This window comes from Halichondria panicea, chromosome 9 (genome assembly GCF_963675165.1).
Source record: "Halichondria panicea chromosome 9, odHalPani1.1, whole genome shotgun sequence".
Lineage (NCBI taxonomy): Eukaryota > Metazoa > Porifera > Demospongiae > Suberitida > Halichondriidae > Halichondria > Halichondria panicea.
The window spans coordinates 3,889,549-3,912,285 of NC_087385.1; the positions used below are offsets into that span (position 1 = coordinate 3,889,549).

At 41.5% G+C, this 22,737-nt stretch overlaps 3 protein-coding genes and 1 long non-coding RNA gene across 7 annotated transcripts in view; 2 read left to right on the top strand and 2 right to left on the bottom strand.

Annotated features, from left to right (window-relative positions):
• Positions 1-22,737, top strand: part of LOC135342041 (serine/threonine-protein phosphatase 5-like) — a 35,062-nt gene that overhangs the window by 3,385 nt on the left and 8,940 nt on the right. For 2 of the 3 annotated variants that reach the window (XM_064538729.1, XM_064538731.1), the window contains exons 8-14: positions 579-721; positions 953-1,040; positions 1,100-1,140; positions 1,246-1,330; positions 1,984-2,077; positions 2,144-2,222; positions 3,498-3,811. The exons of the other annotated variant lie outside the window; for it this stretch is intronic. In XM_064538729.1, the coding sequence (XP_064394799.1) occupies positions 579-721; positions 953-1,040; positions 1,100-1,140; positions 1,246-1,330; positions 1,984-2,077; positions 2,144-2,222; positions 3,498-3,557 (590 nt within the window). In that variant the 3' untranslated portion in view covers positions 3,558-3,811. Of the gene's footprint in view, positions 1-578; positions 722-952; positions 1,041-1,099; positions 1,141-1,245; positions 1,331-1,983; positions 2,078-2,143; positions 2,223-3,497; positions 3,812-22,737 lie in introns of those variants that run through there. 3 annotated transcript variants of the gene reach the window in all.
• The window catches only part of LOC135342016 (uncharacterized), a 106,480-nt gene continuing 87,354 nt past the window's right edge, over positions 3,612-22,737 (bottom strand). The window contains exons 57-78 of the mRNA XM_064538701.1: positions 15,046-15,144; positions 14,848-14,946; positions 14,659-14,757; positions 14,468-14,566; positions 14,277-14,375; positions 14,095-14,184; positions 13,912-14,010; positions 13,714-13,812; positions 13,524-13,622; positions 10,822-10,920; positions 10,624-10,722; positions 10,444-10,533; positions 10,246-10,344; positions 9,874-9,972; positions 9,693-9,782; positions 9,502-9,600; positions 9,303-9,401; positions 9,114-9,212; positions 8,924-9,022; positions 8,734-8,832; positions 8,540-8,641; positions 3,612-3,847 (exon numbers count right to left, since the gene is read on the bottom strand). Of these exons, the coding sequence (XP_064394771.1) occupies positions 3,677-3,847; positions 8,540-8,641; positions 8,734-8,832; positions 8,924-9,022; positions 9,114-9,212; positions 9,303-9,401; positions 9,502-9,600; positions 9,693-9,782; positions 9,874-9,972; positions 10,246-10,344; positions 10,444-10,533; positions 10,624-10,722; positions 10,822-10,920; positions 13,524-13,622; positions 13,714-13,812; positions 13,912-14,010; positions 14,095-14,184; positions 14,277-14,375; positions 14,468-14,566; positions 14,659-14,757; positions 14,848-14,946; positions 15,046-15,144 (2,226 nt within the window). The 3' untranslated portion in view covers positions 3,612-3,676. The remainder of the gene's footprint in view (positions 3,848-8,539; positions 8,642-8,733; positions 8,833-8,923; positions 9,023-9,113; positions 9,213-9,302; positions 9,402-9,501; positions 9,601-9,692; positions 9,783-9,873; positions 9,973-10,245; positions 10,345-10,443; positions 10,534-10,623; positions 10,723-10,821; positions 10,921-13,523; positions 13,623-13,713; positions 13,813-13,911; positions 14,011-14,094; positions 14,185-14,276; positions 14,376-14,467; positions 14,567-14,658; positions 14,758-14,847; positions 14,947-15,045; positions 15,145-22,737) is intronic.
• LOC135342068 (uncharacterized) lies at positions 14,710-15,337 on the top strand. Its single transcript, XR_010396742.1, has 2 exons — positions 14,710-14,772; positions 14,898-15,337. It is a non-coding gene; the product is annotated as an uncharacterized LOC135342068 (long non-coding RNA).
• LOC135342037 (protein TANC2-like) lies at positions 18,043-22,505 on the bottom strand. 2 transcript variants are annotated; one of them, XM_064538725.1, is made up of 6 exons: positions 21,104-22,505; positions 20,921-21,019; positions 20,295-20,396; positions 20,072-20,170; positions 19,915-20,013; positions 18,043-18,351 (listed from the first exon to the last, which is right to left on the bottom strand). In XM_064538725.1, the coding sequence occupies exons 1-6, from the start codon at positions 22,451-22,453 to the stop codon at positions 18,343-18,345; spliced, it is 1,758 nt and encodes a 585-aa protein (XP_064394795.1). In that variant the 5' UTR covers positions 22,454-22,505; the 3' UTR covers positions 18,043-18,342. The 2 variants fall into 2 exon arrangements, with proteins under 2 accessions (XP_064394795.1, XP_064394796.1); XM_064538726.1 differs by lacking the exons at positions 18,043-18,351; positions 19,915-20,013; positions 20,072-20,170 and having other exon boundaries at positions 20,294-20,403.

A 22,737-nucleotide genomic window follows, 5' to 3' on the forward strand; every position in this document is an offset into this window, starting at 1 on the left:
CCCCAAGAATCTTGGGGATCGATAGTAAATTAGTCAGTATACTACAATGATGTCATTGCACAAATCATAACAGTTTTAATAAAATAACACAGATACTTGCAACATTTATGGCCTAGACTAGTGGCTAGTTTTGTTGTGATTGCTTCTACTTCTCTTCTGCTCTTGCTCACGCTCTCTTTAGTGTTGAAAGACTAGCGACTAGCTTTGTTGTGATTGCTTCTACTTCTCTTCTGCTCTTGCTCACGCTCCCTTCAGTGTTGAAAAGTTAGGTTTTGTCTTCTTTTGTACTGTGGTAGAGTGGTGGGCGTTTTCTGTCAGTACTGACCGGCTCTGGTAAGTCTACTTGCTTTCAGACGCTTGTTTGATGCCATCTCAGTAAGACCAGTGCTCCTCGTATGAGCCTAGAGCTGTGATGGTGATTTCTCTCTCTTGACACTAAAAGTTTAATCAACCACGTGGGTGGCCATCCACGCGCAACGGTGGTTGCCAGGCCCTCTAGTGAGAGGGGCTGGGATCGAGGCTATGAATGTATAAGCGTGATGTATTAATTTTACCCTCTCCAACTATCTGTAATCCAGGCAACCACGAGAGTGAAACGATGAACAAAATGTACGGGTTTGAGGGAGAGGTGAAGGAGAAATATAGCTCACAAATGGTCGAACTTTTCACTGAGGTCTTCAACTACTTGCCCCTGGCTCACATCATAGGTGGCAAGATCCTGGTGAGGTTGTACATGTACGTACGCATACTACATGTACACGTACATTGTTACATGCATACAGCATTGTCTCCGTTCTTATCCATACATGAAAATTCCATGCACAAATTGTATGTACTGAGCTCTTCAGAACTCGGAATAACATTCAAATTTACCATCACAGATGATCGATACCCACAGTTATTCATCATAATTCTGGTTTATGTAATCTACAGTATACCACCTTACACACAGGTGACTCATGGCGGGCTCTTTAAGGACGATGATGTGTTACTAGATGACATCAGAAAGGTGGACAGAGACAGACAACCTCCGGAAGATGGTATACACCTAATTTGGCTTGTTAATATGAATGCCTCAAACTTTTCATGCCTTTTGCAGGTATAATGTGCGATCTTCTCTGGTCTGATCCACAAATGCTGGTGTGTATGACTTTTAATACATTACATTTCATTAAACGTTATACATGTACTAGCGTGTGTGTGTGAGTTGCAACCAAAACCACATTTCCCCTCTCACACGTACAGAATGGACGGTCCCCTAGTAAGAGAGGAGTGGGTACTCAGTTCGGGCCCAATGTCACAGAAGATTTCCTCTCAAGAAATGGACTAGGTGAGGAGAGTCAGTGTTGGCAACTAGTATTTGAGAATGGGCGTTCTCTATGTACGTTTGAACTGCATACAATATAGACAGTGAGAAAGCAAGAAAGCGCAACAGCTAATACTTATTACGGAATGGGTTCTATTTATCAGAAACTTCTAATTACCCCGACAGTTTTCTGAGCATTTTTCTTTTTGTATAAAACCAGGACATCATTTACTCGAGACGGCATGCAACAGCTTGTGAGCAAAAACTAAAGGGGGACCCGGAGGTGGAAAAGTACAGTAATATACAAATAAATGTACTGTATATACAGTACATAGTATTAGCATTTCCAGTTTGTTTTTGCTTGCATGTAGTATTGATAGTCAGTTGCATGCCCTCTCTCTTTTTATACGCCCTTGGTACCTTTAAACGTACACATGTACAATGTAGCTGATTCGCTACAGCCACATTCCTGTTATTTTATTCCAGAAATCTCACGTGCGCTGTAATAGCTCATTATACCTGGACAATTTATGGTATATTGGAACATGTACTGTATGGACCTACGTGTACCCACCCTGTGCAGCATGCACTTACAGTTCTAAAGTTAAATTAGGTGGCAACAAAAATTCATTGAGCTCTTGGTGGCCAGCATAATTATATTATGTGCACTGTTTCAGAGCTGGTAATTCGCAGTCATGAGGTGAAACCAGAAGGATATGAAGTCAGTCACAACGGAAAGTGCATCACAGTGTTTTCAGCACCCAACTATTGGTACGCAAGTTACTCTAACTTAAAGAATTATTCGTTTTAATCCCTCCTCGTTTCTCCACCGTACAGTGACCAAATGGGCAACAAAGGAGCGTTCATCACACTGACCAAGGACCTAAAGCCAGAATTCACAGTCTACGAGGCAGTGGTGAGTCTTGCAAGTAATTTGTATGTACAGGTCATTATTAATTCATGCCTAGCATATGAAATGTTATACTGTCTATCAGGTTCGAATGCGAGGTTCTTTGATTGTGAATTGCGAGTTTTCAAAAGTAATTCGCAATAGTTAGAAACACCATAATTTATGTCGGCTTGTACAGTATCATTCTAAACCAGATCTACAGTAACATACTACGTGTACTTATAGAAGGGCTTCTGGTAGTGTACGTACATGTATGCATGCAATCTTGCAGCTATTTTCTGACTCTTGTACAGCTAACAAATTGCTAACTCATAAGCTGAATCGAAAGTTTGTGCGAACAGATGATGTAGCCTTCTCTGTGAATCAAACTAGCCATAACTTGAGAAAGAAACTTTAGTTTGCAAATCCACGAATCAGATAATGTGGCTAAAAGCCTATAGCTGTTAGTTTTCGTCGTATTGCAACTGTTGAGCGGTTACAGCTGGAACACACACACACACCCACACCCACACCCACACACACAGTCAGCTTTACCATATTCCTCCTGCGGCTACGCCTCAAGGGGAATGCTAAAAGCCTTAGCAAAGTATTCTCTTGAATTTGAGCCTTTTGGCAACAGATGAGTTTCTGTCCCATTAGCTCGTACTTGTTATCAAACTTCCCTTAGCCTTGCCAGCAGATGGAGATGGTGTCTTTGCTATGGCGTAGGGGAACGCCATTGCCCAGTAGAAAAATTAATGGCACACTAAAAAACTTGAACTGACCGCGAGACAAACAGATACCATTATAGCGGATATATTTCGAGGGTATACATTTTCGCGGATGGACCACTACAAAGGATTTCGCGGATTTTATTTTCGCGGTCGGAGTTCCAGCCTTTTGGCGCACGCGCACATCAACATGCAGCTGTACCTCCACACTGTTAGCCTCGAATCCAGGCCTAGCCTGTATATAATAATAGAGTCGGTGAGGCACTATGTCCTTCACCTCTAGCAGAACGTTTGCTGTTCAGGCCATGGTCAAGGGATACAGTAGACGTAGAGAGCAAGCTAGCTGGCTATACCGGCGTCCTTGTCTCTTGATTCCTTTTCATTGTCGATAGGTGTAGTCATGAACACGCCTACTATTCAATAAAGATATAAATTTTCGTGGTACAGGCTCAATCCGCGAAATGTATCCGGTCGCTGAGCCTCTCCGCTCGCCCCAATAATGGTTTCTCAATTAAATGTTTCCCCCTCCCAGCTAAAACTCCTATATGAAAGACTATTCTATCCCATACAGCCTCACCCCAAGGTCAAAGCGATGCAGTACGCAAGTCCACTGTTCGGACTACTGTCATGAATTTACTAGTGGTCTCATTGAATTTTTATGTTTTATAACTACAAACTTATGCTATTGAATATAAGAATATAACAAAACCAAATTGAACATTGACTGCTATAGACTACTCATAGCATTGTTTATTCTGCATAGCTCCTCCTACTACCGCAGCTGCTTCCCCGACTGTGAGGTGACCCCACCGAACCAGCAAGTGAACCAGTCCCCACCGAACCAGCAAGTGAGGAAGACCTCTCGTATTGTTTGTAGGAAAACAACTCTTCAGAAGGTTTCTGGTCAGCATGTGTGTAATCCTATAGAATACAAAATATAAGAGACATTAAATCCCAGATACAATGAACCACTCAGTGGCGGATCTAGGATTTTTGTCAGGGGGGGTTCCAGCGGCAATTAAGGCAGGGCTCAAGCGGGACAGACTCCGCGTCATCACTTCTATGAAACAGTCAGCATGCGCATTAAAACATCAGATCAGCACCCCTTAGAGACAGTCAGCATGTGCTGGAGGGGAGGTTTAGAGCTGCGCAAACAGAGCTTCGCAGGAGAACTAAAAGTAAGTGATAAGTGAATATGAAAGCTCCCACTCAATTATGTCTATGGATCAACCCAGGCGCGGTGCAGATCAGGCAATTAACAATAATTATCCGCCCACGTCGTATGTTTTTACTGAGAGTAATCAGAGGCTAATTGCTTGAGCTGCACCGCGCCTGTCGGACTTCCTCTGGGATCAACCACTGTAAGGTCAGGGGTAGCCTCGATTCCAAGCCACATTGAAGATGGGCCTGGTATCGACTGTTTGCGCATGCGCTACCTATTATCCAGAAACTGGGTAATTTGGATAACATCGTATAATGCTCAGTAAAACAATGACGTCACAGTGAACGGAAGTGGATTGAAGAAAGTAGATAAAAGTTCGATTGTGAAGGTTTCTAGCCTATCTGATAGCATTCTAATAGCTACCCTTAGCCTATTATGTTAACAAAAGACTCACAAGCCTGCAACCGTGTGGATGACAATCGTCTGAACGGAGTGAAGGCTGACAATAGCCTCTACACAGGATCTCCTTTTTCTGTTCTTTATCACAATCGTTCAATAAGATAAAATACTGTATTAATCGTTCAATGAGATAAAATACTGTATTAATTGGAGGAATAAAGAAAGAAGACGTAGAGTTAGGAAAAAGGAGAGCCTGTATCGGGAAGTCGCGTGAGGGTAGAAGGGTGAAAATGAGCGTGGGCATGCTGAGCTAGAGATGTTAGACTGCCCACGCAGATATCTATGACTAATAAAACTTTGCCTGCAGCAAGCTGGACATGGACTTGGAACTGGAAGTTTGCAAGCACTATAGCTAGCTATACCTTAGGCTTAGCTAGATGAACTACTAGTTATGTGTTCAGATTCTATCAGACTATCACCTTTTCTTGTGTCTTTCTACATGCTATTATATAGTCTACTGATAGTATAGATCATTATCATATAGCAGGTAGCTACTGCCACTAGAGCTGGCCACGCTGGTTCTCTGATCTGACTTGCAGCACAGCTTGGTGGTTGTCTCAAGTACAGTCTTATTAACTTTGAATGTGTGGGCTACATATCGCCCACGTTCATAAGAATCCTTGTGGATCACGCGATTTCCCAAACCAGGCCTTACTTTTTCTTAACTGTACGCCCATTTCTTTCTTTGCTGCCTCACTATGTCTTTCTTATGATTTATGATTTATGGATGAACAGTGACAACAGCAAGAAAAAGTAAGGCCTGGGATCGAGGCTAGGCTGACAATAGCCTATATAGCTATATGGACGTATATGGACAGGCCACACCCATCTGCTACTAACCTTCGTGAAAGTCTACATGTAGACTCTATCAGAAAGAAATAGAGTAAGTCGCCGAACTCTGTCAGACATCAAAGTGCATCAGGTAAAAGGGCGTGTAACGCACAAACAAAACAAGACTGATTCAAACTAATTACACACACTAACAGATGGCCATGGGCCTATTATCCAGCGAAAACTTGGATAGGTCAAGTCGCCATCCATGTCCAGTCCGAGCAGTGATCACTTGAAAAAACTACCGAATAATTTGATTTTTGTCAGAACGTACCGATCCCCGTTTTTGCCGAACTACACAGCTAGAGCTAACTGATACAAGCTAAGTACAATCTAGATAGAGTGCAGTACAGAGTGGAGCAATTCCCAGAATCAGGCGACCCTGCAAAGCGAAGCTACACTTGTTTCTTTGTGAGGGTTGTAAAGTGCTGAGTTAGCAATATTCTAGCTATAAGCGCTAATATGAACGCCTATAGTTATAAGCGCTTATAGCTAGAATATTGCTGACTCAGCACTTTACAACCCTCACAAAGAAACAAGTGTAGCTTGTGACTGGATTAACGAGAGTCTACTGTAATAGGCATAATAGGAAAAAATAATAGGAAAAAAGCATAATTTGTCAAGGCCTAGTGCTGATGCCTCGGTGGAAGTGATAACATCAAGGGCGTATATATAAAAAGAAGAGGGCATGCAACAGCGGGCAGTGGAATTACTGGAAAAGTACAGTAATACAGTAGACTCTCGTTTATCCGGTTACCCTTGGAACAATGCAGCTTGGCTGGAATAGCTGTATTTCAGGAAATAGCTGCGGCTTAAAAACAAATCTAATGACTAATTTTGCGGCTCTTATCTCCTCGAGACAATAAATGATAATGTACGTATCATTCTGAGTTATCTGCTCTCTATTTAAGTTTAGAAAATACTTGTCAAATGGTGCATCTGATTAGTTACTGAGAGGTCCCTTATTTGTGTTCTGCAGTACTGCTTTGCAGCTTTTATCTCACTCTTGCAGCTACCAATAGCTAGTGCTCTAGTGCAGAGCTAATTATTAAGTAGAATAGCAACTTTCTATTAGCAGTTTTTGCTATGCATGATTCTCAAGAGACGAAAATGGCCTTCAATGTTATGTAGACTTAGCCAGAGCGAAGCTTTAACGTTGCTTGAGACTTGTGGTTGCAAAGTCTTCTTTGTGTTAGCTTAGCTTGCTAGCACTATTCTAAATCAGTTATAGGCCTCATCCAACAGTCACTATGGGATTCAGTCTATAACTATTATGCAATCCAATTTTATCTGCCAAACCACACCCAAAACGTCATCTGGCTGTACTACCGTATAGCGGGTAATTTTCGTGGGGTAAAACATTCGTTATTTTCGTGGGCATGCTGACCTCCACGAAATTTTATCGTAGGCGTGGCTTATCTGAACGTAGGAATGCCGTGCAGCCACGAGACTAAACGAAATTTTTTACTCACGAAAACTACCGTTTCTCGAGTTGAACGAATTTTTTTACCCCACGAAACTTACCCGCTATACGGTAATAATGAAAATTACATTGAAAACCTAGTTTTGGGCAGCCAGCACTGGTTGGATATTTGAAACATCCCAAGACACCGAGTTTTTTGATCCGAGCTGCCTTCAAGTCCTCATTCTGAGGATAGTCTTCCCGGCCAGTATACGGAATAGCGAGTGGCCATACTTCAGAGTGAGTTTTTGTGCAGTAAACATCTAGCTTCTAGCTAGCAATCCATGCCAAACCAAATGGCCGGTATATCGAGGTGGCCGTACTTCAGAGAGCTGGAATAGCGAGAGTCTACTGTATCTAAAAATAGATTATAGTACAACTAGATCGAATGCAGTTTTTGCTCGCACGTTGGACTAAATAGTGAGTTGCATGCCCTCTTCGCCCTTGATAACATAAAGGTACCAGCTATTAGCAATATAGCTTACACATAATAAATGATAAAATGTTTGCATATTAAATTTGCAGCACGGGAAACTCAAAGAGTGGGAAATGATCGACATGATTGTTGTTACACACGATCGATTGCCAAAAGCCCAGGTCTAAAGCAGCAGACAGCAGAGCCTTGCAGCTCTCTTCTCACTCTTCAGCTACCAATAGCTAGCGTTCTAGTGCAGAGCTAATACTAAGTAGAGTAGCAACACTCCATGGACAAGTTTTTCAACGCACTTTTCTACAATGGCATTCCAAGTAAGCAAAACTATATAGGCAGTCTATACAGACACAGACACACACTACCGTATGTCTCGCTGCGCATACGCACCGAGGCATAATAACAAGTCAAATGGCACAAAGCTAGAGATCACGTGACAGCACTAAATCCTCCCAGCCAAAATCATGCGTTTTAATGCAGGTGCACTCAGATGGACTATCTGTTATGTAATGCATTCGGCTTCGCCTCGTGCACCACATTAACCTCAAGTCCACCTTTGGCTCACAGATAATCTTGGCTAGAATAATACTTAAACATACTTCAGCTAAATTTTGGGCGAGGACCACAACCAGCTAGGCGACACTCACCATAATTGTGACAGGGCCTAGGAAAACAACCCTTATGGAGCAAACTAATTAATTGTATTTTATTGCTCAATTAAATAAAGCAGTGCTTAAGCTTCAAATTGATTACAATATCACTCACTTTGCACCTTCCTACCCCAAAATATTTTCGGGTGAAAGGGGGACAGTATTGACCTACCGTTTTGAGAAACTAATGTTCGAAGTTCTATCCGCATACAAGAACAGCATGAAAAAATTCAATGGCTGCCTTGTAACGGTTATACAAAAAAAATTTCGGATAAAAAAATTTTTTTTTAGTTAGAGGAGATATTGAAGTTACTTCTTATGAAAGAAAACCAAAATCCTAAAATAGCTCTAAATATTTTACTTTGTAGTGTACTGAACATTATTAGTTTGCTCCATAAGGGTTGTTTTCCTAGGCCCTGTCACAATTATGAAGCTGGTTCACATCTGCCCCCTTGTCAATGAACAATCGTGCCGTCTCAGTGTGGCCTCCCTTAAAGGCAGCTGCTAAGAATAGGGATTTCCCATACTGAAAAAAAAATTTAGTATGTACTTTGCATTATTGTTAGTCATCATACCGATGATCAGTGACTTGTTTATGAGCTAGCTAGGTGACACCTACCTCATCAAGCTGGTTCACATCTGCTGCTCCCCTGTCAATCAACAACTTTGCAGTCTCAGTGTGACCTCCCTCACAGGCAGCCAGGAGTGGGGATTTCCCATACTGTAAAAAACATTTGGTACGTATCTTACATTACTGTTAGGAACTATAGAAAGTCAGTGACTTGTTTTATGAGCTAGCTAAGTGACACTTACCTCACCAAGCTGGTTTACATCTGCTCCCCTGTCAATCAACAACTTTGCAGTCTCAGTGTGACCTCCCTCACAGGCAGCCAGGAGTGGGGATTTCCTGATCTGTAAAAACATTTGGTACGTATCTTACATTACTGTTAGGAACTACAGAAAGTCAGTGACTTGTTTTATGAGCTAGCTAGGTGACACCTACCACATCAAGCTGGTTCACATCTGCTCCCCTGTCAATCAACAACTTTGCAGTCTCAGTGTGACCTCCCTCACAGGCAGCCAGGAGTGGGCATTTCCCATACTGTAAAAACATTTGGTACTTATCTTACATTACTGTTAGGAACTATAGAAAGTCAGTGACTTGTTTTATGAGCTAGCTAGGTGGCACTTACCTCACCAAGCTGGTTTACATCTGCTCCCCTGTCAATCAACAACTTTGCAGTCTCAGTGTGACCTCCCTCACAGGCAGCCAGGAGTGGGAATTTCCTGAACTGTAAAAACATTTGGTACGTATCTTACATTACTGTTAGGAACTATAGAAAGTCAGTGACTTGTTTACGAGCTAGCTAGGTGACACCTACCATATCAAGCTGGTTTACGTCTGGTCCCCTGTCAATGAACAACTTTGCAGTCTCAGTGTGACCTCCCTCACAGGCAGCCAGGAGTGGGGATTTCTCAAACTGTAAAAAACATTTGGTACGTATCTTACATTACTGTTAGCAACTATAGAAAGTCAGTGATCAGTGACTTATTTATACTAGCTAGCTAGGTGACACCTACCACATCAAGCTGGTGTACGTCTGCTCCCCTGTCAATCAACAACTTTGCAGTCTCAGTGTGACCTCCCTTACAGGCAGCCAGGAGTGGGGATTTCCCATACTGTAAAAAACATTTGGTACGTATCTTACATTACTGTTAGGAATTATAGAAAGTCAGTGACTTGTTTTATGAGCTAGCTAAGTGACACTTACCTCACCAAGCTGGTTTACATCTGCTCCCCTGTCAATCAACAACTTTGCAGTCTCAGTGTGACCTCCCTCACAGGCAGCCAGGAGTGGGAACTGTAAAAACATTTGGTACGTATCTTACATTACTGTTAGGAACTATAGAAAGTCAGTGACTTGTTTTATGAGCTAGCTAGGTGACACCTACCACATCAAGCTGGTTTACATCTGCTCCCCTGTCAATCAACAACTTTGCAGTCTCAGTGTGACCCCCCTCACAAGCAGCCAGGAGTGGGGATTTCCTGAACTATAAAAACATTTGGTACGTATCTTACATTACTGTTAGGAACTATAGAAAGTCAGTGACTTGTTTACGAGCTAGCTAGGTGACACCTATCTCATTAAACATGTTTATGTGTGCTCCCCTGTCAATCAACAACTTTGCAGTCTCAGTGTGACCTCCCTCACAGGCAGCCAGGAGTGGGGATTTCTCGAAGTGTAAAAACATTTGGTACGTATCTTACATTACTACTATAGAAAGTCAGTGACTTGTTTTATGAGCTAGCTAGGTGACACTTACCTGACCAAGCTGATTTACATCTGCTCCCCTGTCAATCAACAACTTTGCAGTCTCAGTGTGACCTCCCTCACAGGCAGCCAGGAGTGGGAATTTCCTGAACTGTAAAAACATTTGGTACGTATCTTACATTACTGTTAGGAACTATAGAAAGTCAGTGATCAGTGACTTGTTTATACTAGCTAGCTAGGTGACACCTACCACATCAAGCTGGTTTACGTCTGCTCCCCTGTCAATCAACAACTTTGCAGTCTCAGTGTGACCTCCCTCACAGGCAGCCAGGAGTGGGAACTGTAAAAACATTTGGTACGTATCTTACATTACTGTTAGGAACTATAGAAAGTCAGTGACTTGTTTACTAGCTAGCTAGGTGACATCTACCTCATCAAGCTGGTTTACATCTGCTCCCCTGTCAATCAACAACTTTGCAGTCTCAGTGTGACCTCCCTCACAGGCAGCCAGGAGTGGGAATTTCCCGAACTGTAAAAACATTTGGTACGTATCTTACATTACTGTTAGCAACTATAGAAAGTCAGTGATCAGTGACTTATTTATACTAGCTAGCTAGGTGACACCTACCACATCAAGCTGGTTTACATCTGCTCCCCTGTCAATCAACAACTTTGCAGTCTCAGTGTGACCTCCCTCACAGGCAGCCAGGAGTGGGGATTTCCTGAACTATAAAAACATTTGGTACGTATCTTACATTACTGTTAGGAACTATAGAAAGTCAGTGACTTGTTTACGAGCTAGCTAGGTGACACCTACCTCATTAACCTGAGGCACGTGGGCAGCCACGGGTTATAGTAGTCGTTTGGTTTGTTTGTTACCCGAGGCGCGGCCACGGGTATAGTAGTCTGTTGGTTTGTTTGTTTGTTTGTTTGTTTGTCTGTTTGTCACGAGTATATCTACTCACCTGGATGCCATAGCGCTGCGTTTGCAGCATAGGTAGCCTTCACAGAACAATACAAGATATAAATAGTGGCAGATTTTGATGTTAAAGCTTCTTTGTCGAGCAAAAGCTAAGAAGCTTGAATAAGCTTGTGACTAGGTCTGCTTACCTGGATGTTCTAGCACTGCGTTTACAGCATGAGTAGCCTCCACACAACAAGTTAGTACTTTTGATAGTGGCAGCTTTCGGTGTTAAAGCTCCTTTGTCTAATAAAAGCGAGCAAAATGTAGCTTGAACAGAACTTGCACATGCGTTACTTATAACTGAAGTGATCCTGTACCAAGAACGATGGAACAGGGTCACTAAAGTAGAAAGCTGTATATACCAGGAACATGGAACACTAAAGTAGAAGCTTGAATTATGTAGAAGCTTGAATTATAGCTCCTGCTGCTGACTGGGATCCTACTCCATGCAGAACCTGGAGCCATACTTCTCTGAGACTCCAGGCTTCTTTACTGTGATCTAATCCACAGTGCATATATCTATAGTACTCAAATGTTTCCTCCAGTCTGGTTTAGTTTTATTGCTCCTGAGTTGCTGTGCAAGTCATACATGATAACAACATCACTACATGCACTGCATTATATTTCTGGTTTCTTTATAATCATGTCACCAGCCGAGGGTTTGCACTTTAGTGCTCTAGTTACCCGAGGCGTGCGTGGGCGGCCACGGGTATAGTAGTCCGTTGGTCTGTTTGTTTGTTTGTTTGTAATGTGTGAGTCTACTCACCTGCATGCCATGGCACTGCGTTTACAGCATGGATAGCCTTCATACAACAAGTTATTAATTTTAATAGTGGCAGAATTTCATGTTAAACCTTCGTTGTCAAATAAAAACGAGCAAAAGCTAAGAAGCTTGTGACTGGGTCTGCTTACCTGGATGCTCTAGCACTGCGTTTACAGCATGGGTAGCCTCCACACAACAAGTCAGTACTTCTAATAGTGGCAGCTTTCGGTGTTAAAGCTTCGTTGTCTAATAAAAGCGAGCAAAATGTAGCTTGAACAGAACTTGCACATGCGTTACTTATAACTGAAGTGATCCTGTACCAGGTCCAGAAACAATGGAACAGGGTCACTAAAGTAGAAAGCTGTATATACCAGGAACAATATTGGAACAGGGTCACTAAACCAGAAAGCTTGCTTTAGCTGACTGGGATCCATGCAGGACCTGGAGCCATACTTCTCTGAGACTCCATGCTTCTTTGCTGTGATCCTAATCCACAGTGCATATATTTATAGTACTACTACCTGTTCTCAAATGTTTCAGCATGCCTCCAGTCTGGTTTAGTTTTATTGCTCCTGAGTTGCTGTGCAAGTCATGCATGATGATGATAACAACATCACTATATGCACTGCATTATATCAGTCTTCTGGTTTCTTTATAATCATGTCACCAGCCGAGGGTTTGCACTTTAGTGCTCTAGTTTGTTTGTTTGTTTGTTTGTGACAGGTGAATCTACTCACCTGGATGCCACAGCACTGCGTTTACAGCATGGATAGCCTTCATACAACAAGTTATTAATTTTAATAGTGGCAGAATTTCATGTTAAACCTTTGTTGTCAAATAAAAACGAGCAAAAGCTAAGAAGCTTGTGACTGGGTCTGCTTACCTGGATGCTCTAGCACTGCGTTTACAGCATGGGTAGCCTCCACACAACAAGTCAGTACTTCTAATAGTGGCAGCTTTCGGTGTTAAAGCTTCGTTGTCTAATAAAAGCGAGCAAAATGTAGCTAGAACAGAACTTGCACATGCGTTACTTATAACTGAAGTGATCCTGTACCAGGTCCAGAAACAATGGAACAGGGTCACTAAAGTAGAAAGCTGTATATATCAGGAACAATGGAACAGGGTCACTAAAGTAGAAAGCTTGCTTTAGCTGACTGGGATCCATGCAGGACCTGGAGCCATACTTCTCTGAGACTCCAGGCTTCTTTGCTGTGATCCTAATCCACAGTGCATATATGTATAGTACTACTACCTGTTCTCAAATATTTCAGCATGCCTCCAGTCTGTTTATTGCCCCTGAGTTGCTGTGCAAGTCATGCATGATGATGATAACAACATCACTATATGCACTGCATTATATCAGTCTTCTGGTTTCTTTATAATCATGTCACCAGCCAAGGGTTTGCACTTTAGTGCTCTAGTTAAACATGTTTATGTGTGCTCCCCTGTCAATCAACAACTTTGCAGTCTCAGTGTGACCTCCCTCACAGGCAGCCAGGAGTAGGGATTTCTCGAAGTGTAAAAACATTTTGTACGTACCTTACATTACTACTATAGAAAGTCAGTGACTTGTTTATGAGCTAGCTAGCTAGGTGACACCTACCTCATCAAGCTGGTTTACGTTTGCTCCCCTGTCAATCAACAACTTTGCAGTCTCAGTGTGACCTCCCTCACAGGCAGCCATGAGTGGGGATTTCTCGAACTGTAAAAACATTTGGTACGTATCTTACATTACTGTTAGGAACTATAGAAAGTCAGTGACTTGTTTTATGAGCTAGCTAGGTGACACTTACCTTATCAAGCTGGTTTACATTTGCTCCCCTGTCAATCAACAACTTTGCAGTCTCAGTGTGACCTCCCTCAAAGGCAGCCAGGAGTGGGGATTTCCTTAACTGTAAAAACATTTGATACGTATCTTACATTACTGTTAGCAACTATAGAAAGTCAGTGATCAGTGACTTGTTTATACTAGCTAGCTAGGTGACACCTACCACATAAAGCTGGTTTACGGCTGCTCCCTTGTCAATCAACAACTTTGCAGTCTCAGTGTGACCTCCCTCACAGGCAGCCAGGAATGGGGATTTCCTGAACTGTAAAAAAAAATTTGGTATGTATCTTACATTACTGTTAGAAACTCAGTGACTTGTTTTATGAGCTAGCTAGGTGACACTTACCTCATTAACATCTGCTCCCCTGTCAATCAACAACTTTGCAGTCTCAGTGTGATCTCCCTCACAGGCAGCCAGGAGTGGGGATTTCCCGAACTGTAAAAAACATTTGGTACGTATCTTACATTACTGTTAGGAACTATAGAAAGTCAGTGACTTGTTTTATGAGCTAGCTAGGTGACACTTACCTTATCAAGCTGGTTTACATCTGCTCCCCTGTCAATCAACAACTTTGCAGTCTCAGTGTGACCTCCCTTACTGGCAGCCAGGAGTGGGGATTTCCCTAACTGTAAAAAACATTTGGTACGTATCTTACATTACTGTTAGGAACTATAGAAAGTCAGTGACTTGTTTTATGAGCTAGCTAGGTGACACTTACCTTATCAAGCTGGTTTACATCTGCTCCCCTGTCAATCAACAACTTTGCAGTCTCAGTGTGACCTCCCTTACAGGCAGCCAGGAGTGGGGATTTCCCATACTGTAAAAAACATTTGGTACGTATCTTACATTACTGTTAGGAACTATAGAAAGTCAGTGACTTGTTTTATGAGCTAGCTAAGTGACACTTACCTTACCAAGCTGGTTTACATCTGCTCCCCTGTCAATCAACAACTTTGCAGTCTCAGTGTGACCTCCCTCACAGGCAGCCAGGAGTGGGGATTTCCTGAACTGTAAAAACATTTGGTACGTATCTTACATTACTGTTAGGAACTATAGAAAGTCAGTGACTTGTTTACGAGCTAGCTAGGTGACACCTACCTCATTAAACATGTTTATGTCTGCTCCCCTGTCAATCAACAACTTTGCAGTCTCAGTGTGACCTCCCTCACAGGCAGCCAAGAGTGGGAATTTCTCGAACTGTAAAAACATTTGGTACGTATCTTACATTACTGTTAGGAACTATAGAAAGTCAGTGATCAGTGACTTTTTTATACTAGCTAGCTAGGTGACACCTACCACATCAAGCTGGTTTACGTCTGCTCCCCTGTCAATGAACAACTTTGCAGTCTCAGTGTGACCTCCCTCACAGGCAGCCAGGAGTGGGGATTTCCCGAACTGTAAAAAACATTTGGTACGTATCTTACATTACTGTTAGGAACTATAGAAAGTCAGTGACTTGTTTTATGAGCTAGCTAGGTGACACTTACCTTATCAAGTTGGTTTACATCTGCTCCCCTGTCAATCAACAACTTTGCAGTCTCAGTGTGACCTCCCTCACAGGCAGCCAGGAGTGGGGATTTCCCTAACTGTAAAAACATTTGGTACATATCTTACATTACTGTTAGGAACTATAGAAAGTCAGTGACTTGTTTTATGAGCTAGCTAGGTGACACTTACCTTATCAAGCTGGTTTACATCTGCTCCCCTGTCAATCAACAACTTTGCAGTCTCAGTGTGACCTCCCTCACAGGCAGCCAGGAGTGGGGATTTCCCAGCCAGGAGTGGGGATTTCCTGAACTGTAAAAACATTTGGTACATATCTTACATTACTGTTAGGAACTATAGAAAGTCAGTGACTTGTTTACGAGCTAGCTAGGTGACACCTACCTCAATAAACATGTTTATGTCTGCTCCCCTGTCAATCAACAACTTTGCAGTCTCAGTGTGACCTCCCTCACAGGCAGCCAGGAGTGGGAATTTCCCGAACTGTAAAAACATTTGGTACGTATCTTACATTACTGTTAGGAACTATAGAAAGTCAGTGACTTGTTTTATGAGCTAGCTAGGTGACACTTACCTTATCAAGCTGGTTTACATCTGCTCCCCTGTCAATCAACAACTTTGCAATCTCAGTGTGACCTCCCTCACAGGCAGCCAGGAGTGGGGATTTCCCAAACTGTAAAAACATTTGGTACGTATCTTACATTACTGTTAGCAACTAGTTTTCAAGCTGGCGCTGTGCTAATGCCTCTCGCCATGATTTGCTTTCGCTCAAAAGTATAGAAGAGGAAGTATAAAAGAGGAAAAAGTGTATAAAATAATCTGTCTAAAACTGACTTGCATCTATTCAATTGTATAATTATGGTGTTATAGTAGTTTCTATAATGAATTTTATATTAAAGTTAGCTTATCTATATAAAGTCACTGAGAAGAAAAGATTTATTTACATGCATCTATTGTTGTTATTCATTGTATTATGTGGCTTACCAGGACCTCAAGAAAGAAGAAAATTGATTCTTCCAGGATCTGTAGTTCAGTGTATATAATATCTAAGAAGAAAAGACCTGTGTACATGCATATTGTTATCTATATTGTTATATGGTAGTGTTTTGTGGCTTACCAGGCCCTCAAGACAAAGATGATTCTGCCAGGAGGATCTGGATCTGGATCATGGATATTATTTTCTCACATGGGGAATGAGCGCGCATGCACATCACACCACAGGAATAATTAAAGGGTGTGTCCAATTTCACAAATGGCTACTGCTAGCTAGCTGTTTTAACAGATATTTTCTGAGTATTGTAGCTAACAAAAAGCTAGCGCTTTAGTGCAAGGCTGACTCAAATAGAAAGTTTGTGCAGACAGATGATGCTATGAAAGATTCTGAAGAGACTGCAACAGCCTTCAATGTGAGTCAAACTAGCCATAACTCGAGAAAGAAGCTTTAGTTTGCTAATCCACGAATCAAAATCCAAGAGAACGTGGCTAGAAGCCTATAGAAGCTGTTAGCTTTCATCGCATTGCAACCGTTGAGCAGTTACAGCTGGAACAGACACACACACACACACACACACACAGTCAGCTTTACCGTATCCCTCATGCGGCTACGCCTCGAGGCATAATTATGAAACAATGTTTTTGTGATGTCATCCTTAGGAATACCATTAAAATACTTGCGATATATTATATTTCCTGTCTTGTTTTGCAAATACTGAAAACTTGGGCTGATGTCAGCACTAATACTTTGTTGCTTTATTGCTTTTGTAAAAAAATGCAGGCACTCGTGCAGTTACTGGCACAGACTCGTAATATCCCATGGGATAATGCATTTATTGCTTAGCAACCAAAATGCAGGTTGAATCTGCGCATGCGCGACATGCGGTTGTTTTGTCAACCAGAAGAATGCGTAGCAACAAAATTGAGTTTCTCCCAGCTGAAGACGAGTTTAAGAGAAAGAAAGTGGCTAAAACAAAGAAATAAGACTCTAGAACATCACGAAAGCTTACAGAAGGCTACTAAAAGATTTTGTAGAGAACAGACAAGGAAAAAAGACAAGAAAACGTTGAAAACCAGCAACCCGTTTTGAAAATGGATAGTTCTGAAGGATAAACAGTGTGTGCTTGCTTTCTATCATGCTCCAGTGTATCAGAAGAGGAAACATGGACGGCTATAGCAAAAGAAAGTGTGACAACCGTTTTGAAGCAAAAACGACTTACAAGAGCCACATGGTAGTGCAGTCACTTCTACATGTGCAATATTCCACTCAAAGCACTCATTCTCCCAACACTAATGCCTGTTAGATGCATTAAATATGACAGCTAAACTGAACACTGACACAACCTCCTGATCCTCAGCCTCACTGTAAAAGAACAAAGAAGTTATACAGAGCATCAAAGAGCATCAGAAAACATGATAAACATTGCATTGCATGATCATAAGTATTGTTTTCTTGTCTCTCACTGCTGAAAACGTTTCAAAGAATCACTGCCTAGTGTGCAATAACAAGTGTGCAATAATACTTCTGGGTGTGCGATACGGAAAAATATCTGCACACTTGGTGATGAGTCGCTTCCTGTGCAATTTGAATGTAAAACGCTGACGTCAGCACTTATTAAAAAGCACTTTGAATGTAAAACGCTGACGTGCTTTTTAATAAGTGCTGACGTCAGCATTCAAATCGCACAGGAAGCGACTCATCACCAAGTGTGCAGATATTTTCCCATATCGCACACCCGGAAGTTATTGCATAATATTCTTATTTGGAATGCAAGATTTTTCGCAGTTTTTCAGTATAATAATTATAGTGAGAGAAACGAGAAAAACAATAATTTATAGGGTGTAATACAGGATTTTGAAGTAGAGGGGGGAAATAAGAAAAAAGTTTGCTAAAAAAAATGTCGATCAACTAGCTGTTATTTCAATACCCTATTAATACCCTGTTAGTATGTAAAATTGCCAGCTATGGACACTCAGTCAGTCATACAACTAGTACTTGAATGCGAATTTTAGGGGGATATCCCCTTCCCCCCTGTATAACACCCGATCAGTCTCTTTCATGTTTTCTGATGCTCTGTATCACTTCTTTGCTCTTTTTCAGTGAGGCTGTGGATCAGAAGGTTGTCAGTGTTCAGTTTAGCAGTCATAAATAACGCATCGAACAGGCATCATGCAGTGTTGAGAGAATGAGTGCTTTGAGCGGAATATTGCACATGTAGAAGTGTACTGCACCACCATTAAGCCTGTTCAAGCCTTGTAAGTAACTAAAACCATGCTAAAACTCCTCTTCAGCTTCTAAAGTTGGGCTGGGCACAACCCAGCCTATCAATCTCTAGTGTTCATCATTTAAGGAAACACATTAGTTGTGAATTTGTCCATAGATTGAAGAGTTAGAGGGATTGGAAACGGAGCTAGTGGTGCACGTGATGCTTTTACATTGAATCTGCAATGGAGCCTCGAAAACTATCTGCGTTAGGCCCTATGAATAAGGCTATTAAGCAACATTTGTGCCGGGTAACTCCCTCAAAATAAGAAAGTTGTGTTTTCTCGAGACATCATCTCCTTCAGCGATTTATAACATGCTTAGTCCATGAGCTACATGTAGTGCTTGCTAATGACTGACTACACCCAGTAAAAAGAAACATTTCCAGTAAAGTTATGTTCCCAAGAGCTAATGGAACATGTAGCGTGTAAAGCGTGCTGGTTATAATTACTACACCTTGAAATAAGTGAGTTGCATGTTGCATTGGATGTTACTCGAGGATACCAACCACATTTAGCTATAATTATAAACTGCTGTGGCTAGTATAAATACTGATAGCTAGTACTTTTCACTGCTATAAAATCTGTCCGCACACTCTTTATTCCCGTTAAAATACACATGGGGGACAAAGAGTGTACCCTACACTATTTATATATGGGAGACAAAGAGCGGCCCTACACTCTTAAGTCTGTACCTTACATATTAAACTTCTTAAAATAATACAGTAGACTCTCACAAACCTAATAGAGCAGGGTACATGAAATTTTCGGGTTAACGGATGTCATTAAAAATGAAGTCACTTGCACGTGTACAGATTATAATTATTACTGTGGCCAAAAAGGGAAACTGCTATAGCTAGATCAGAAGCCCATAAAGAGAAGGAGCGGCTAACTTCAACGTATACTCGGGGATCACGTTTCGTAATTACCCGTGAAACCGAACTTCCTTGTATGGAAGCGACTAAGTGCTTGCAAACCGCAGCCCTGCATGGCGTATAACATGTGTAGAGATTCAACCACTTAAGTAACTCTGCATATATGGAAATGCGGTCATAACCACTTACGAAACGTGATCCCCGTAGTTAGCCGCTCCTTCTCTTTATGGGCTCCTGGGTAGATTAATCTTTAAGTTTTTTATCTCATTTTCTCTCCAATAGAGTGAGTCTTGTAAGCTCTTTTAGTTTTGCAGGTAGCCATTGTACTGAGAGAATGTTAGATTTAGCAAAGCAAGTTAAGTGCACATGCGCACTACTCTATTCTACTGACGTGCCCCTCCTCTTTTCCTTTTTGCCATTTTGTCCGGATTTGCGAGCTTTTGAACTAAAGGGGTCCGGATTAGCGAGGGTCTACTGTAGCACAATACTGTTGATCAGTGATTTGTTTACGAACCAGTTAGGTGACACCCACCTTATCAAGTTGGTTCACATCTGCTCCCCTGTCAATCAACAACTTTGCAGTCTCAGTGTGACCTCCCTCACAGGCAGCTAGGAGTGGGGATGTCCCATCCTGTACAAAACATTTGGCACTATATTGTATCCTAGCAACTAATTAGGTGAAAACTCACCCTAACAAGCTGGTTCACATCTGCTCCCCTGTCAATCAACAACTGCGCAGTTTCAGTGTGACCTCCCTCACAGGCAGCTAGGAGTGGGGATGTCCCATCCTGTACAAAACATTTGGTACCTTACACTATATTGTATCCTAGCAACTAATGACTTGTTGTCCCTTTAAATAGTATAGTTAATCAGTGGATTTGTTTAGGAGCTACTAGCTAGGTGAAAACTCACCCTAACAAGCTGGTTCACATCTGCTCCCCCCTTGTCAATCAACAACTTTGCAGTCTCAGTGTGACCTCCTTCACAGGCAGCTAGGAGTGGCGATGTCCCATCCTGTAACCTTATATTATTATTTCTCCTAGTATATATTGATTCAAACATCAAACAAATACAGGTATCTATTATTAGCAAACTTTGCAAGTGTATGACATCATGATCGTAAAGTTAGATTGCAAATATTTTTCCTCCCAAAACATTGTAGTAATACGGTATTTAAACCTCCTTCGCAGGCTCTCCTTTTTCTTGTTCTTTTGTCACACAGGTCAATAAGATAAAATACAGTAAGAATTGGAGGAACAAAGAAAGAAACAACTGTGAAAGAAAAAGGAGACTTCTCCTTTTTCGTTGTCTCCCCCTTCTTTTTTTTTTGTTCCTCCATTTCCTCCTGTATTTTTTCTTAGAACAGAAAAAGGAGAGGCTGCAAAGGAGGCTAGTAATACGGTATATCCTGCTTATATATATACATTTGATAATCAAGAACTGGCCAATGCATGTAAATTCTCAGTTTGATCTCCCACAATTATGCAAACATAATTATGAGCTATAATTTATTATCAGTACGCTTGACCCCTATTTACCTTCGATCTGCAATCCACACTTGCTCCGTGTTCCATGAGAGACGCCACTTCTGAGATTGACCCTTTCAAACACGCTAGAATTAGCTGATCTGATAGCTCCTATATTGTTGAAAATAAATTTAGTTTGACACGCTTCTTTATCACTACATGCATACATTAATTATATATACAAACCGGACTTACGAGAAATTTGACCCCAATCTCACTAAGAGCTAAGTGATGCTCGTGAGACACTGGCAAGATACTTTTAGCAACAGCAGCAGAAACCATGAGGTGAAGCTCGACACAGCCATTCTTAATCAAGCATAGTCGCAGAGCTGAAAACCGCAAACCAAACACCTTTGCTACTTCGTTTTGGAGTGCTTGCACTCCTTCCAGTGTTTCAACACCTGTTGCACATTTGAGAGCAAACAGCTTACCTTTTTCGGGAACATTGCATCCACTAGAAAATACTAATGGTGGAATTTCAAATACATTTCGCTGACAAAAGGTATGCAAATCTCTTAGGTATTCTTCCAGTAGCCTATGGTCATCAGAGCACCCATGATGCTTAATGAGGTGTTCCAGTAAATGGTAATTGTAGAACGAGATGTAGTTATTACTTTGAAGAATCAAGAACATCTCAGACACTGAACTTGCCCCAAGTAACTTCTCTTGATGTTCTATACTGTCAAGCACTTTTACTTCATTGTCTATTTCTCTGAAAGCCCTGAGGCTTAAGATGGAGTGTTTGATTTCTTCTAGAAGGATATTTTGCCTTTTTAATGACTCCCGAATATAAATCGAAAAATCAGCAAATTTTGTGAGAATTTCTTTCGTATCAGATATCAATCTTTGTTGCAGATCAATAATATCATCCTTTTCGAGACCCTTTACATCCATGTACGGAAATAGCTTGCTGTATCCTTCAATTGATCTCGTTCTATGTGGACAGCCCTCTTCAGAAAAAAAGCGTTCGAGAGTGCATTCATTGCAGAAAGGACAGATAAAGCTCCTTAGTTCAGCTGCAGTAGAGTGAAATGACTCGTCTCCAGAAGAATCATTGTCTTCAGTTCCTTCTGTGAGTTTTGACGTAAGTTGATGTGATGTCAGTTGTTCAAGCTCTCTATAGTCACATTCAGCACTAAATTTTGCTTGATGTGATTGTTCAGGCTCGGGATCCCCGGCCCCAACTATACCACATTCAGTGTCGTAGGCTTCTTGTAGGATTCTGACAATATCGTCAGTAGAAGGGCCCTTTATAATGTCAACAAAGCCATGGAAAACATTGGGATCACGTTCAATCCGATCGATAATAGTGTCCACAAGTTTCTGAGCTTTCATTTCATCCAGTATTGACATGTTTCGGGTGAAATCGCGAACAGAAGAGGGTACATACCCCTTTGCATAGAGGGCATCACAGATGGCGCCAGGTTGCTCTTTTACAGTAGCAATTACATTCTCATAGCACTTTCGAAATGCTAAGTACTCAGGAGTGGTGTCCCTGATAGATGATTGTTTGGGAGCACGACTTCCAGACAGTAAATTTCCCATTCTAGATAGAACTAGAATAGTTTATGATGTAGCTATAATTAATTATGTATAGATTTGGGAACTCCCTAGGCTGACCACAACTGATAGGATGGTGAGACACACCCAATACTTAGATGCATGCTGCAAATAAATCTACATTGTTTCTAAAAAAATAATTATTTTTTACTGGTTCTATAATTAGAACGTACGGTACTCAGGAGTCAGGAGTGGTATGGTGTCCCTGATAGATGATTGTTTTTGGGAGCACAACTTCCAGACACATGGACAGTGTCAGTAAATTTCCC